The sequence below is a fragment of the Crinia signifera genome, chromosome 3 (genome assembly GCF_055691185.1).
Source record: "Crinia signifera chromosome 3, ASM5569118v1, whole genome shotgun sequence".
Lineage (NCBI taxonomy): Eukaryota > Metazoa > Chordata > Amphibia > Anura > Myobatrachidae > Crinia > Crinia signifera.
This window is the reverse complement of record NC_139219.1, coordinates 78039578-78056737: the sequence shown is the minus strand read 5'-3', so window position 1 is coordinate 78056737 and position 17160 is coordinate 78039578. Positions and strand designations below refer to the sequence as shown.

The following is a 17160-nucleotide window of genomic DNA, read 5'->3' as shown; positions in this document are numbered from 1 at the left end:
CAAAGAGAAATGCAAAGCTCCAGAGGTTCTTCTCAAGGCATTGGTAGCCGGGGGCAGAGAAGCAGGACGCACTGACGTCAGTATGGGAAGCAGAATTCGTGTACGCGTTTCCACCCTTCCCAATAATAGCAAGGCTGCTGAGGAAAATTCAACAAGAAAGAGTGACCGCAATAGTGATCCTTCCGTACTGGCCAAGGAGACCGTGGTTCTCCAAACTACTGGAGATGTCGATAGCAGATCCATGGCACCTGCCGGATCTAAACAACCTAATAGGTCAGAACAGGTTATGGAAGGCACAGCCCTGTACCTGGAAACTGACGGCATGGCTGTTGAGACATGTATGTTAGAGAAGAAAGGTTTTTCCAGTAGAGTGGTAAGGACCTTGCTCAAGGCCAGGAAAGAATCTACGTCCATTACGTACCATAGAATTTGGAGGAGGTACGTGGAGTTCTGTAAGTCAAAGAACAATCAGGCAAAGGAGATAGGCGTGGTGCTGGAGTTTCTACAGCAAGGGCTAGACAAGAATTTGTCCGTGAGCTCAGTTAAGGTGCAGATCTCGGCTCTGTCGGCCATGCTGGACTGGAAACTAGCAGATAATAAGTACATTCAAAGATTTATTCAAGCAGCTAAGCGGATAAAGCCGTCATTCCATAACCCGCTGTCACCTTGGGACCTCAATCTGGTCCTGAACGCGCTAGTAGAAAATCCGTTCGAGCCTTTGCAAGAAGTATCATTGAAAATGCTTACTATGAAAGTGGTGTTTTTAGTAGCTATCACATCTGCAAGAAGAGTATCGGAACTCCAGGCCCTTTGGGCAAAAGAGCCATTCTTGAACTTCTTTCCAGATAAAGTAGTCCTAAGAACGAATCCGCAGTTTCTGCCCAAGGTGGTGTCCACCTTTCATATTAATCAGGAAATCGTCCTGCCCTCGTTCTGCACGAACCCCGCTAACTCAAAGGAAGAGAGGCTACATATGCTAGACGTAGTTAGGGCGCTGAAAATATATTTAGAGAGGACAAAATCTCACAGAAAAACAGAAAGGTTGTTCGTGCTGACCGAGGGGAAGAATAAAGGGCAGGGGGCCAGCAAGACTACGATCTCAAGGTGGATCAAATCCTGTATTTTGGAGGCGTACAGAGTTAGGGGTCAAGATCCGCCGGTGGGCTTGAAGGCTCATTCAACGAGAGCAATGTCGGCCTCCTGGGCGGAAAAGGAGACGGCATCAATTCAGGAGCTATGTAAAGCAGCGTGCTGGTCCTCAGTACATACCTTCACCAGACATTACAGAATGGATGTAGCGGCGTCAGCAGACGCCCGGTTTGGTAGGAAGGTGCTGAGCGCAGTTGTTTAAGTAAGGTGATGTAACCTTATTATTATTATTTCATTATTATTATCAGTATTGTGTTATTATGCCCACCCAGTGTGGTAACTGCTTGGGTATTACCCATGAGTTGGCTGCCATGGGGAGGTAGAGGAAAGTACAGATTCCTACCTGTTAATATGCTTTCCTCTACTCCACCATGGCAGCATTATCCCGCCCGGTTGTTGGTGGTTAAATGATTTAAGTTGATGTATAATGGTGTATATGTATGCTATTTAATCAAGACACTGAGTCCTAAGGAGGTGGAGCTTATATAGGGGCCAGTGTTCTTTTTTTGTTTCCTTTCAGAGTACTACCCTTCGGGACTTAACCCATGAGTTGGCTGCCATGGTGGAGTAGAGGAAAGCATATTAACAGGTAGGAATCTGTACTTTCTCATGCACCCTTGATAAGCTCATTTACCTGAAACCTGTGACAGCTGCCCCTTTAATTCTAATTCAGGTGCTGTGTTTGGGATTGTCTCACCTTATAAAAGCCATGTTACTTGGCAGTTGAGCATTAACCCAGGAAAAAAAACACATGTTCTTTTTAGCTATGATGTGTAAGCAGGTGCCAGGTTCTCAAGAACAACAGTTGCTAGTGTAGGACTTGCAGTGAAATGGGGTCCCTTGGCGATGGGCTGCAAGCTTAAATGCATTGATCAATTCATGAACTAAAACCCCATTATTTATTTATTGATTATTTGAATGTTAAGGTGAGTTAGTTTGTTGTAGTGAGTGCTGGGCCCCCTGTGTTTGTATTTACTAGAGTGTGTGGTCACAGGCCACCGCACCCCACCCTGGGATGTGGGTGCAGTTTGCACCCCATTCCTAGGAATGGCGAGTGTGTTGGTACTTCTGTATCTATATATTTGGGTTGATTTTTAATTAACCTCTGTTACTGTGATCATAGCTTTCTCATGCACCCTTGATAAGCTCATTTACCTGAAACCTGTGACAGCTGCCCCTTTAATTCTAATTCAGGTGCTGTGTTTGGGATTGTCTCACCTTATAAAAGCCATGTTACTTGGCAGTTGAGCATTAACCCAGGAAAAAAAACACATGTTCTTTTTAGCTATGATGTGTAAGCAGGTGCCAGGTTCTCAAGAACAACAGTTGCTAGTGTAGGACTTGCAGTGAAATGGGGTCCCTTGGCGATGGGCTGCAAGCTTAAATGCATTGATCAATTCATGAACTAAAACCCCATTATTTATTTATTGATTATTTGAATGTTAAGGTGAGTTAGTTTGTTGTAGTGAGTGCTGGGCCCCCTGTGTTTGTATTTACTAGAGTGTGTGGTCACAGGCCACCGCACCCCACCCTGGGATGTGGGTGCAGTTTGCACCCCATTCCTAGGAATGGCGAGTGTGTTGGTACTTCTGTATCTATATATTTGGGTTGATTTTTAATTAACCTCTGTTACTGTGATCATAGCTTTCTCATGCACCCTTGATAAGCTCATTTACCTGAAACCTGTGACAGCTGCCCCTTTAATTCTAATTCAGGTGCTGTGTTTGGGATTGTCTCACCTTATAAAAGCCATGTTACTTGGCAGTTGAGCATTAACCCAGGAAAAAAAACACATGTTCTTTTTAGCTATGATGTGTAAGCAGGTGCCAGGTTCTCAAGAACAACAGTTGCTAGTGTAGGACTTGCAGTGAAATGGGGTCCCTTGGCGATGGGCTGCAAGCTTAAATGCATTGATCAATTCATGAACTAAAACCCCATTATTTATTTATTGATTATTTGAATGTTAAGGTGAGTTAGTTTGTTGTAGTGAGTGCTGGGCCCCCTGTGTTTGTATTTACTAGAGTGTGTGGTCACAGGCCACCGCACCCCACCCTGGGATGTGGGTGCAGTTTGCACCCCATTCCTAGGAATGGCGAGTGTGTTGGTACTTCTGTATCTATATATTTGGGTTGATTTTTAATTAACCTCTGTTACTGTGATCATAGCTTTCTCATGCACCCTTGATAAGCTCATTTACCTGAAACCTGTGACAGCTGCCCCTTTAATTCTAATTCAGGTGCTGTGTTTGGGATTGTCTCACCTTATAAAAGCCATGTTACTTGGCAGTTGAGCATTAACCCAGGAAAAAAAACACATGTTCTTTTTAGCTATGATGTGTAAGCAGGTGCCAGGTTCTCAAGAACAACAGTTGCTAGTGTAGGACTTGCAGTGAAATGGGGTCCCTTGGCGATGGGCTGCAAGCTTAAATGCATTGATCAATTCATGAACTAAAACCCCATTATTTATTTATTGATTATTTGAATGTTAAGGTGAGTTAGTTTGTTGTAGTGAGTGCTGGGCCCCCTGTGTTTGTATTTACTAGAGTGTGTGGTCACAGGCCACCGCACCCCACCCTGGGATGTGGGTGCAGTTTGCACCCCATTCCTAGGAATGGCGAGTGTGTTGGTACTTCTGTAATATATATATATATATATATATATATATATATATATATATATATATATATATATAATTGTCTTTTAATTCTGACTTGTCACGAAACAGTCGAGTACACCAACAATTATATATATTACTATGTCACTATACTCTCTCCTCTTTGAGTATGTCTGCCAGAGTGGCGCCTTCGGGTATTGTTCTATCCTGAACGCAATACCGTGCTATTTTGCTAACCCTGTTACACTGTACATTCTTGATTTTTACTTCATCCTACGCATGAAACTGTCAAACAATGTCTTAATTCTACCCTATATGTGCATATCTCCAGAATCAGTATGTCCAATTGATGTGTTTGTTATTGTCAAAATCTTGAACAAAAATTACAGAATTGAAAATAAAAAATACGAATACAACTTTATTGTATTAAGAATACGAATTCGTATTCATATTCTTATTACAATGAAATACGACTGGCAACGGACGTATTTTTTTTTACCAAATATGATTTGTAAATAGGGCGAATTTACTAATCTGCCCTATTTACGAATTTGTATTTGGCCGATGGCGTAGCCAGTTGTATTCTGGCCGATACGAATTCATACTTAGCAGCCGTATATATGGCGATAAATACAAATACAAGTCGCCATCCTGCATGGATCAGTCAGATCCATGTAGGCTGCAGTGTAAAAAAAAAATATATATATAGAAAAATAAATAAAAAAATAAAAACGTTGGTTTAAAAAAAAAAAAAAATCAGGGAACAAGACGTATAGGGGTTCCCTGTATTTTTTAAAACCAGCATCAGGCCCTAGGGCCGGTCCTGGTTCCCAAAATACGGGGTACAAAACGAGTAGGGATACTCCACATTTTGTGAACCTGCACCAGGCCCAGCAGGATTATGCCACAGTCCAGGGGAGACTTTTTATACAAGTCCCCCCCGGCCAAAGCATTAACCCCTGACCAGTCCGCCTGGGCAGGGATCCTGAGGAAGTGGGGACCCCACAATGAAGGGGTCCCCCCCTCCAGAATTTACTGGCCCAGGCTGAAGTCTCGGGCTGTCCCCGGTGGCCACCGGCTGATTAAATGTGTAAAAAAAAATAGAAAAAAACTATTGGGTTCTGCTGTGGAACTATGAGTCCCGCAAGCCTGGTCCACATACTGGGACTTGGAGAACCACAAGTCCCAGCATGCGGTCCATTAATGGGCTTGCTGGGATTCTTAGTTCCACAGCAGAACCAAAAGTTGAAACAAATACACACTGACACCAGAAAAATAAAACTGTATTACATACAGAGCTCAGTCATACAGATACTTACCTACCTTGATAGTAGATCGGCCCTTTTGTCCTGTAGTAATCCATATGGGAGTGGAGGGAAACCATACTTACCAGGGTCCTCCCCCTTGGGTCCAAGTAGCATCCAGGGGACTTGGCAAAATAACAAACCGATGTACGCGACACCACACTGGACTCAGGAGAAGCCGGAGGATGTGTGTTTACATCCTGTGGCTGATCCTCCCGAATGGCGCTATAGGCCACCATGCAGCGCCTAGTGGCCAATCAGGAGTCGCTAGGGGGCCAATAGCGCTATTAGGGAGGAGGAGCCACAGGATGTAAACACACATCCTGCGGCTTCTCCTGAGTCCAGTGTGGTGTCGCGTACATCGGTGTATTTTGTGAACCAGGACTGGCCCTGGGGTCTGGTACTGGTTTTAAAAAATACAGGGGCCCAATATTTATTTTGTTCTCTGATTTTTTTTTAAACCAGGACCATCTCTTTGAGTCTGGGGCTACTTATGGCCGTGGAGGGGGGGGGACCCCACGCTATTATTAAAAAAAAAAAAAATCACTTTTTTTTTTTTATACTGCAGCCTTCATGGATCTGACTGATCTGTGCAGGCTTCTGCCAAATGCTCCAGGAAAATTAAGTGTATTTTCCTGGTGTATTTTACCTGCAATTAGCGTCCATATCCCACTAATTACCTGCAATTAGTGGCTGTATATTACATACGGCCGATTAGTAAATTAGGAATCACCATTCTTTTGAATGGTGATTCCTAGTCGTATTCTTTTTTCCAAAATGTTTTTTATTGAGAGTTGGCATGTTCAACATAATGCACGAAAAAGAAATAAAATAACAAAGGACATTGAAACATCAAATATCTTTTCAAGGGTCATGATAACCCAACAATGTATACATATGTAAATCAATATTAAAAGATATTGAAATTGTATTGTCTCTGAGTTTTTCTAGGTATCACTGCAACAGGAAAATAATACAGGAATAAAGTGATATATCGGCTTGGCGATCATTAATGTGTCCAATAGAACCAAACTCTAGCATCTAGTACAGTGTATGCCAAAAGGTGCCAAAAATATTGTAATATTATAGCATGAAACACATACATTTTAGTAATTATCCTAAGCTATAACTAAAATATTTAACAAAACAGTACAAAACAAAACAAATCACCTTCCATCCAGATCTAGGAGCCATCGATCCATCCATATAAAGTCCATCCAATACAGGTTAGGTAAGAGATAGGGGACATTAAAATAGTTATTAAGGGAGGTATAGGGTCGTTGTTAGCCAATAATTGGTAGGAGTACCATGTGGTGTTTTGGAAGCAATTTCGTATTGCTAATTTAGTTTGAGGGGGTAGAGTTTGTATGGTGTGAGTTTTTCCTTATGTAGGGTTGTTTCGAGCCAGTCCATGGTAAATAAAAACAAGAGTCTCGCTGTAGCCATATGGAAAGTAGGGGCAGTATTATGAATCCATTGCTGTAGCACAGCTTTTCTACCCACTGCAGATAGGATGACAACGAGCTTCTTGGTGTATTTGGGGATTTGGGGTTGGTCAATTAAGCTACCAAAAAGTGCCCAAGAAACGGTGCATTGGAAAGAGATATTTAATGTTGTGGTACCATAAGAACAGAGGTCTTTCCAAAACTTTTGGATATGTCGGCATCCCCAGAAGCAATGTAGAATATCAGCATTTTCTGTAAAGCATTTAGGACATTTAGAGTCTGTAGAGAGACCCATGATATGTCATTTTTTGGGCGACAAGTATGCTCTATGGAGCATTTTATATGTCATTTCTTGATATGTACTTGCTGGGATCAGCTTCAAATTGTGTTGTAAAGATTTCATGATTGCCTCTGGGGAAGTAGAGGGGACTTGAGTCGACCACTTAATAATTTCTGGAATCTCTGTTTCTGGGTCAAGTTCGGTGCGAATGCGTGAGTAGATAACAGAGGTTGAGTATAGTGTGGTGCGATGTAAGGAATCAAGAGGATTTGTGAGATCTTGAGTGTGCAACTTAGATAGTATGGAGCGAAGATAGTGGGATGCTTGAAAGTACGCAAATCTATGTCTAGGCTGTAGATTATATTTCTGTGAAGCCTCTACGAACGTGAGCGGAGTATTGGAACTACCCAATAGATTCCGCAGGGTCACAATCCCTGCACGTTTCCATTCTGTAAAGGGGGATTTAGCTAAGCCCTGTTGAAAGTCTAAGTTGCCCACCAAAGGTAAGAATAGAGAGTAATGGTGTTGGAGCTTTAAAGATTTTCGAATCGTCTGCCAAGCCTGTACCATGTCGTGGTTAGGAGTATGTTGTCTTGCGTTAGGGTTTTCAAAATAGAAGGTTTAGCATGTAAGAGATATGTCAGGGAATAAGGGGCGCAGAGTTGAGAGTCTATTGTCACGTCTGTGTAGATACTAGATGTCTTAATCCAATCTAAGGCAAAGCGCACTAGACAGGCTAAATTATATTGTTTGATGTTAGGTAAATTAGTGCCTCCTCTAGTAGACGTTTGTGTAATTTTTTTGTACCTAATTCTCGGGCGTTTCCTGTTCCAAATAAAACGTGAAATAGCTGTTCTCAAGGATGTCAGATCTGATTTGGTTAGTAGGAGGGGGGTCATTTGTAAAATGTAAAGCAATTTAGGGAAGCTTGTCATCTTGACTAAATTGCATCGGCCCAACAAATTTAATGGTAAGTCCTGCCAAAGAGTGAGCTCTGTTTGTATTTTGTGTATGACTGGAGTGATGTTATGAGAGTATAGGTCTCGAGGGCGTGGGGTAAGACCTATGCCAAGAAAAGTAATATTGGTTGTAGCCCATTTGAAAGGGAAGGAGGTAGTTATGTGTGATTTTGCTTTTTCAAATATGGCCAGAGCTTCCGATTTATCTAAGTTGATCGTAAATCCGGCGAAAGAGGAGAAGCTGTTAACCCCTTCCCGACATTGGACGTACATTTACGTCATGGTCGGGAAGTACTTCCCGACACATGGCATAAATGTACGTCATGCCATTAAACTGTCACCGCGTCTATAGACGCGGTGACAGTTTGGAGATGTCTGCTGTCCCTGACAGCAGACATCCCCCCTCGCCGCCCGGGGGGGGCAGGAATGCCCCCCCCGGTCGGCGATCGCTGTGATTGGCTGTTCAAATGTGAACAGCCAATCACAGCTATTTCTGTGTTACCGGCGGCTATGCCGCTCGGTAACACAGAAAACGGTGGTGATCGGTGCTGTTAAGTACAGCACCGATCACCACCGATCCGCGGTCACCCCCTCCCTCCCACCCGGCAGCACTATATCGCACCCGGCACCCGGCAGCCGTGTGGTGATCGGTGCTGTTATGCGCCGCAGCGCTGCCTCCCCCCTCCCTCCCTCCCTCCCTCCCCCCGCCAGCAGCAGCAGCAGCAGCAGCACTAGGCAATAGGGACATAGTAAAAATGAAAAAAAAAAAAAATGAAATGATTATATATATATATATATATATATATATATATATGTGTGTGTATGTGTGTATATACACACACACACACACACACACACATATATATATATATATATATATATATATATGTGTGTGTGTATATACACACACACACATATATATATATATATATATATATATGTGTGTGTATATACACATATATATATATATATATATATATATATATATATATATATGTGTGTATATACATATATATATATATATATGTGTGTATATATATATATATATATACAGATAGATATTCCCGACCGAAGACGTATATATACGTCATGGTCGGGAGGTACTTCCCGACCGAAGACGTATATATACGTCATGGTTTTAAACTGTCACCGCGTCCATAGACGCGGTGACAGTTTGGAGATGTCTGCTGTCCCTGAGCCCCGGTCGGCGATCGCTGCGATTGGCTGTTCAAATGTGAACAGCCAATTGCAGCGTTTTCTGTGTTACCGGCGGCTAAGCCGCTCGGTAACACAGTGATCGGTGGTGATCGGTGCTGTTAAGAACAGCACCGATCACCACTGATCGCCAGCCCCCCCCCCCCCTCCCACCCGGCAGCCCCCCTCACTCCCACCCACCCGGCTGCCGCAGCGCCAGCACCCCTCCCACCCCCCCGCCAGCCGCAGCGCCAGCCCCCCTCCCAAAGCTGGTGACCAAAATGGGGTCACTTGTGGGGGGGTTCCACTGTATTGGTGCTTCGGGGGTCTTGCTAATGCGACATAGCACCCCCATTCATTCCACCACCAAAAATCACTCCTTCCCTTCTGAGTCCTGCCATGCACCCAACTGGTATTTTTTGGTCACATGTGAGGCATTGCCGTACTCGGGAGAAATTGGGGCACAGATTTTGGGGTGCTTTGTATCCTTCATTCCTTGTGAAAATGAAAAATTTTGAGCCAGATCTGCATTTTTGTGTAAAAAAATGTAATTTTTTACAGAAAAATGCAGTTCTGGCTCAAAATTTTTCATTTTCACAAGGAATGAAGGATACAAAGCACCCCAAAATCTGTGCCCCAATTTCTCCCGAGTACGGCAATGCCTCACATGTGACCAAAAAATACCAGTTGGGTGCATGGCAGGACTCAGAAGGGAAGGAGTGATTTTTGGATTTTGCAGCACAGATTTTGGTGGAATGAATGGTGGGTGCTATGTTGCACCAATACAGTGGAACCCCCCCACAAGTCACCCCATTTTGCAAACTACACCCTTCAGGGAATTCATCAAGGGGTATAGTGTACATTTCAAACCCCCAGGGGTTTCACCAATTTTGATACAACTGAGCTGTGAAAATGAAAAATTATTTTTTTTTATTTTCACTGCCCAGTTGTACCACAATTGGTGAAACCCCTGGGGGTTTGAAATGTACACTATACCCCTAGATGAATTCCCTGAAGGGTGTAGTTTGCAAAATGGGGTCACTTGTGGGGGGGTTCCTAACTTTTAGCATCTTATGGTGCCTAGAAACCTACATGGTGCCTAAAAAATAATCTCATAAAAAGGAGGCTCCAAAATCAAGTAGGTGCTCCTTCTATTATGAAGCCTGTGGTTTGGTCACCGTGCACACTAGGGCCACATATAGGATATTTATGAAAACAAAAGAATTGGGGGAATCAATTTTTAGTCACATTTCTCTAGTAAAATCTACTGTATTCGTTAGAAAAATGTATTAAAATTGAAACTCTGCAAAAAAAATGAAATTTTGAAATTTCACCTACACTTTGTTTTAATTCCTGTGAAACACCTAAAGGGTTAACAAACTTCCAAAATGCTGTTTTGAATACTGTGAGGGGTGCAGTTTTTGAAATGGCATCATTTATGGGGGTGTCTCACATACAAGTCCCTCAAAGTCACATCAGAACTGAACTGGTCCCTAAAAAAATCAGTGTTTGAAATTTTCTTGAAAATTTGAGAATTTGCTATTCATATTTTACGCCTCCTAGTGTCCAAAAAAATTAAAAGGAAGTTGAAATAATGATGGCAACATAAAGTAGACATATGGTCTATGTTAGTTATTAACTATTTTGAGTGGTATGATTATTTGTCTCACAAGCAGAAAATTTAACATTTTGCAAATCGCTAAATTTTCCATTTTTTCACGACATTTTGGTATTTTTCACAAAAAAACACAGACTGTATCGACCCAAATTTACCACTAATTTGAAGTACAATGTGTCACGAAAAAACAATCTCAAAATCACTGGGATAAGTAAAAGCAAAAAAAAGTTATCCCCACTTAAGTGAGACATGTCAGATTTGAAAAAAATGGCTCTGTCAGGAACGCAAAAACTGGCTGCGTCAGGAAGGGGTTAATAGTGGATAAGAACAGAAAGAAAGACTAGCAAGACTAGCAAATCATCTGCGAAAGCTATAACTCTCAGTTCTCTATTCCCTACCAATATTCCAGCATAGTTCTGTAGTTGGGTAAGCACTCTAAGAAAGGGTTCTAGTGCTAGATTAAAAAGCAGCGGGGAGAGGGGGCATCCCTGTCTTGTTCCCCTTTCCAATTGGAAAGAGGACGAAAGCATATTATTAACTAATACTTGTGCAGTGGGAGTAGTGTATAGGGTTGAAAAGAGTTTGCAGAATGTATCTCCAAATCCTTGATATTGAAGCACTCTGGTTAAGTGTGGCCAGGCTACCTTATCAAATGCATTTTCTGCATCAAAATTAATAATAATATTATTTTCTTCGCGATGAGAGTATGTGTGTGAGATTGCAGCAATGGCCGCGCGAATTCCCTGTACTGACTGTCTGCCCTTAATAAATCCCAATTGCGCAGGTGAGATCAGACGCGTCAGGCATCTCTGCAATCTATTAGCCATGAGTTTAGTCAAGATCTTGAGATATTGGTATAATAGCGAGATGGGGCGATACGAACTTGTAAGTGATGGGTCTTTACCGGGCTTTACGATGACAATAATCCTAGCTTCATTAAATCTGATAGGTGTTATCCCTGAAGTAAGAATGTGGTTATACAAGTTGGTTAGGGTAGGTACAAGTTCTGTACTAAGCATTTTGTAAAACTCTGGGCCAAAGCCATCAGGGCCAGGGCTTTTGCCATTAGGGAGCGATTTGATAGTATTTGTGAGTTCCAGCTCAGTGATTGGGCCATCTAAAACGTCTTTTTCTTCCTGGGTTAGTGTGGGCAGATTAGCTTTTTGTAAGAATGAAGACCCTTCCAATTCGTTATCCGTGTCAGCAGCATATAAGTTTTTATAGTAATGCATAAATTCTTCACATATGTTTGTAGGATTGGTGATAATTTTATTTGAGGTGTTAATAGCATTAACCCAAGTTTTATATTGGTGTCCTTTGGCCAGATTCGCTAATAACTTGCCCGATTTGTTCCCTCAACGATGAAATTTTTTTTTTTGGTAATTGTATTGTTTTTGGGCCTGTTCCGTGAGATATGTGTCATAAAGTCTTTTTGTTGTGTAAGCTTCCCTATGAATAGGATAGTCGTGTAGTTTGTAAGCTCTATAGGCTGCTGTGAGTGTGGTACTTAGAGTAGAAAGTTGATTTGAAAATTTCTTACGTTTAGAGTTGACATAGGATATTATATGGCCTCTAAGGACGGCCTTTGAAGCTCCCCAAAATAGTGGGGGGTCTGCTTCATGAGCTGAGTTATCAGATGTATTTCACGCCAAGCGTGACGTAGGTGTAAGAGGAAGTCCTCCGACTGCGCAAGATAGGCAGGGAACCTCCAGCTTTTTGAAAAAAGTTGGGGCACAGTAAGGTGAAGCGCTAGTGAAATAGGTGCATGGTCGGATATGACAATATCATTGATAGAGGTGTGGGCAATCTTTGGGAGGAAATGTTGAGATATAAATATGTAATCTATTCGTGAGTGAGAGGAGTGTGGGTGCGAGAAGAAAGTGTATTCTGTATGAAGGGGATGGTGTATCCTCCAGGGATATACCAAGTTAAGTTGGGAGCAAAAGGCCGGGAGAAGAATATCATTCATGCCAGGGGCATGTTAGCTTACCTTGGATCTGTCCATGGATGGATCGATGGCTCCATTGAAGTCTCCTCCCAAAATCAGATTTGGGTTTCCCCAAGATAGGATTTCCTGTAGGAGTACTGCAAAAAAAGCTTTGTTAGAGGTATTCGGGGCATATACATTAACTAACAAGTAGTCGACATTGTCAATGGATATTTCTATTAAGATATATCTACCCTCTGGGTCTATGTGTTTTCTTTTACAAATATAGCGTACATTTTTATTGAAAAGTATAGCTACTCCCCTAGTTTTGTTAATATAAGGGGCGGAGATGCATCCTCCAATCCAGGGGGCTTTTAAAACATTTCTAGGATCATCAGTCCAGAGGGTTTCCTGGAGAAATGCAACATGGGGTTTTAGCCGACCGAGATGAGAGAGCACTTTTTTGCGTTTTATTGGGGTATTAAGGCCCTCTACATTCCATGAAATAAAATTATATGCGAGAATTGGGCTATTCCCTATAGAATCTTGAGAAGGATGGGTATAATTTACACTATCAACCTATACCTGTGGGTGGCAGTAAAGAGCGGGTGAAGTGTAAGTTAAGATGGGGTTTCCCTCCATCCCAGCGAGTGGAGAGAAAACACTCCAGGATAGGTCTAGGCTCCAGACCTAGGCAAACAATTAAAACATTAACAAACACATGCATAGAAGGTGAGAGAATAGAAGAAACATTACGGAACATAACTTGCATGAACTTATGTAGTATGCAAAAGCATAGACACATTGTGGCCCAGAATGCGGGGTAGATAAACGACTCACATTAGCTGGCTAAACAGTTTCAGGTATCTGGACGAGAGAAGTGAGCCTTTGCCGCGGCAGGGTATTCAAAAAAGATCGGCTTTCCATTTTCCAGGACTCGTAGCCGAGCAGGGTACAGCAAGGAGAATTTTATCTTGTCATCAAACAGCTGTTTACAGATAGGGGCAAATTATCTACGCTTGGTTGCGACCTGGTTAGAAAAATCTTGGAATATGAGCAATCTCTCTCCATTGTAGGTTAGACTGGTGGTTCTACGATAATGGTCCAAGATTGCCGATTTATCGGCATATTTGAGGATTTTCATAATGACGGGTCTCGGTCGTCCTGAAGGGCTTTTTCGTTCTGGACCAATACGATGCGCTCGTTCAATGGCCAGAGGAGCGCCACTTCGGTTCATAGCCAATTGCTCAGGGATCCAGTTGGAAAGGAGGTCTAGCAATTCGTGACCCTTCACCAATTCAGAAATGCCAATTACCCGCAGATTGTTTCTACGGCTACGGTTTTCAAGATAGTCAAATTTGTCGGCAAGGGCAACGATATCGGAGCGTTGTGATTCTATTGTTTGTTGAGCTGTATTTAATTCGTCTTCCAGGCTAGAGACCCTTTGATCCAACTCGTCTATATGGCCAGAATGTTGGTTGAGTTGTGTTAGCGTAGATTCTATTGCTTCTTTAATGCCAGCCAGTTTTTCATCAAGTAACAGGCCTAGTATAGCAGCGATATCTGTAGGTTTCATTTTTGAGGGGCGAGCAGGTGCTGTGGATTTGCGTCTACGCTTCGACCCAGAACGAGTTGAGGATTCTCCTGAGTCTGACGAATTTTCTTCCTGAATATCCTCTCTTGTACCCGAGCTAGCAGGATTCATGGAAGGAGAGATTAGACATTTTTTCATAAAGGATGGCAAGTGTGATCAAGATGTGATTTGCGGCTTTCGCAGAGTTGTTAGTGGGCCACAGTAGTGAGTCAAGTCATTAATTACATTTTAGAAACATGAGGTATGGTCTCTCTGTATTTGTCCCAGCATAGGACAGCTTTTGACACACAGTCAGACACAGAGGGGGAAATTTACTAAATGAAAATTGTAAAAAATAGGTGTATTTGTATCCAGAAATACACTTATTTTTGACGTTTACTATCCCGAAAATACGGCAATTCGTAGTTGTATTGATAGCACATCAATACGACTACGAATTGCCGTATTTTCGGGATAGTAAACGTCAAAAATAAGTGTATTTCTGGATACAAATACACCTATTTTTTTACAAATTTCCTTTAGTAAATTTCCCCCAGAACGTCTGATGTCTGAGGGGGAAAATTCTGGATAGCTGAGGCAATATAGGATTTTTGCCAGAGATGAGATCATCAATGTACCTCTGGATATATCTAGTGTATCAGGAGTTTATATGCCTTCTTGCTGCCACACTGGGGGTGGGCTGCTGTGAAACAGAAAGTAATGGAGGGACCTGGCTGGGAGGTCAATGCAGTCTGGGTGTTGAGCAGTGAATAGACTGCTGTTCCCCAGGGAGGCCTGAGGTGCCTGATAGAAAAGAGCTGGGTCACGGCCCCTCACAGTTCTCCAGCCAAGGAGAGCCTATACTGGGGCTCCACAAAGCGTCCAGGGAGGGAGATTGGTGGGTGAATAGGTGCTCAACTAGCGGGTGTCTGTGCCTCACCTCAGAGGAGATCCAGGCGTCTATAGATGTGGCAGTGCCTCCTGCAAGATGACGTCCTCCCGGCAGGGCCGCGCCGCAACTCGGGCTCCCAGGACTTCTCCGGCTTCCAGCAGCACCCACCGGGTATGTGTAGGGCAGGGCTGGACGTTTCTCTGCTGTCTCGTGCTGTCCGGGACATCCGCCTTCGCCTCTGTCCTCTCGGCGCCGCACCCCCGGTCCGGCCGAAAATCGAGGCCGCGGCTTCAGGTCCCGATGTAGGCCGCAACCCGCAAAGGCCACCAAGTGACTTCCCGGCTCCGCAGCCCACAACCGTGGCGTCTAGGCAGTGCTGGCGAGGTGCTTCTAAGTGTTTGGGCAGGCGGAGAGGGTTTTCAGCAGGAGCTCTGCCGGGATGCGTCCTGCTGCCTCTCCGCTCAGGCCACGCCCCCCTCCTAGTCGTATTCTATCGATAGCGTATACATTGGTATACGTAAATACGAATGTGCCATTGATACAAATACGATTGCATGTATTTTTGGCATAGTAAATGCCGAAAACACGAATACGAATAAAATAGGTGTATCTTCTAATATGAAAACGCCTATTTTAGCCACATTTAGTTTAGTAAATTGCCCCCATGATGTTATAGTGAATATAAGTTGGAATATCAGCAGGAGTGACCTAGCTCAGGTCTTCTTGCACCCAATTGGCTGTAAGATTCAGTAAGAAGAAAGTAAACTCATGCAACGTCATTTCCATCCCATGCTCTCACACAATCATGGGCGAAGCAATCTTTTTGGTAGACCAGAAAATGCATATTATATACCTGAGGAAATGATTGTATCACTTTCCTTTCAGAGGCTGCTGAAAAGCACTAGCAATGAGCCTGAGGGACGTACTACCAAGGTCTATAAAAGTAAATCTGCATACAGCTTTCAACATCCACATAGAAAATAAAACAACTTTCAGGGATCCTGAGGGAAGGGTGCATAGATGGCAACAATACTTTTAATATGAAAACTAGAGACTACATTCATTATAAAGAATAGACGTGTACAAATAATTTCCTATTCATCCTAAAACATACAGGTAAGGGGGCTAATGGAACAGAGATGCATGCATACAGTATATGCTCCTCCTAGCCAAAGCCAAGGCTGGAGACCTCCCAGGCAGTGTGCTATTGTAGCTGTCTGCTGCTTGCCTGGTCCGGAAAAGCAGGCAAAGGATTACCATGGATAAATCGATTTAACACACTCGGATTGTCAAAGCAGATGTTACTAGTAGAGGAGATAGACCATCCGCCCATTTTATATCTACAAAAAAAACTAGGCTGTTTAGATGCAATTTCACTACTTGCAGGTATCTAATCCCGGGTGAAGAGTTTCATCATCCCCACTCAGGAAAGAAATTTAAAATTAGGTATCACATCACATGCATTTGTGGTGTACCAGATAATTTGTCCATGTGGCCTGTCATACGAGGTTAAAACCCAGTGTAAATTCAATGAACCTTGAATGGTTCAATCAACCAATGGTTCAATTGATGCCACAGATCGACCATTAAAGAACATTACTCAATGGCACCAGAGAGAAAGAGGTGTAGTTTCACTTGCTGTCAATAGATGGCAGTGTTTCGGAGACACACAAATGGACACTAGACATACATATATATATATATATATATATATATATATATATGATGACCAAGTTAGCAAAATTGTCAAGAAAGTTGGAGTAATTGCAGTGAAATATGTACCTGTTCTGGAGCCATATAGCAAGGTGTACCCGTTCCTTGGGTTCGTGTAATTGCTGTCATCTCATGTTCCCCAGTCATACGAGTCACTAAGCCAAAATCTCCTATCTTCACTGTCATTTCTTTAGTAAATAATATATTTGCAGGCTGTAACACAAGCATTTTGTCTGTCAACAAAAATGATACTGATGGCAAAAACAAGCACTAGCACCATCCTGTTACCCCAAGTAAAGAGACTGAGGGCCTTTCAATGTCAGGCACATTAGGGAGATGTGTAGCTACTGCTCATGTGGCTTAGGTAAAGTGCTTGAACAGGTCCCTGTGTGCGGTTTCTCAAAGATTTGTGAGTTATACTAATTTTCCGCAAATAACGGTTATATGAAGTTGCAGTAAAGAGCGGGTGACCATGCATTTACCTTCTACAATA

At 42.8% G+C, this 17160-nt stretch overlaps 1 protein-coding gene across 2 annotated transcripts in view; it reads right to left on the bottom strand.

Moving 5' to 3' along the window:
- The window catches only part of LOC146063583 (interferon-induced, double-stranded RNA-activated protein kinase-like), an 83741-nt gene that overhangs the window by 11854 nt on the left and 54727 nt on the right, over positions 1–17160 (bottom strand). For both annotated transcript variants that reach the window (XM_083176093.1, XM_083176092.1), the window contains one exon: positions 16737–16880. In XM_083176093.1, coding sequence (XP_083032219.1) covers positions 16737–16880 — 144 coding nt within the window. The remainder of the gene's footprint in view (positions 1–16736; positions 16881–17160) is intronic.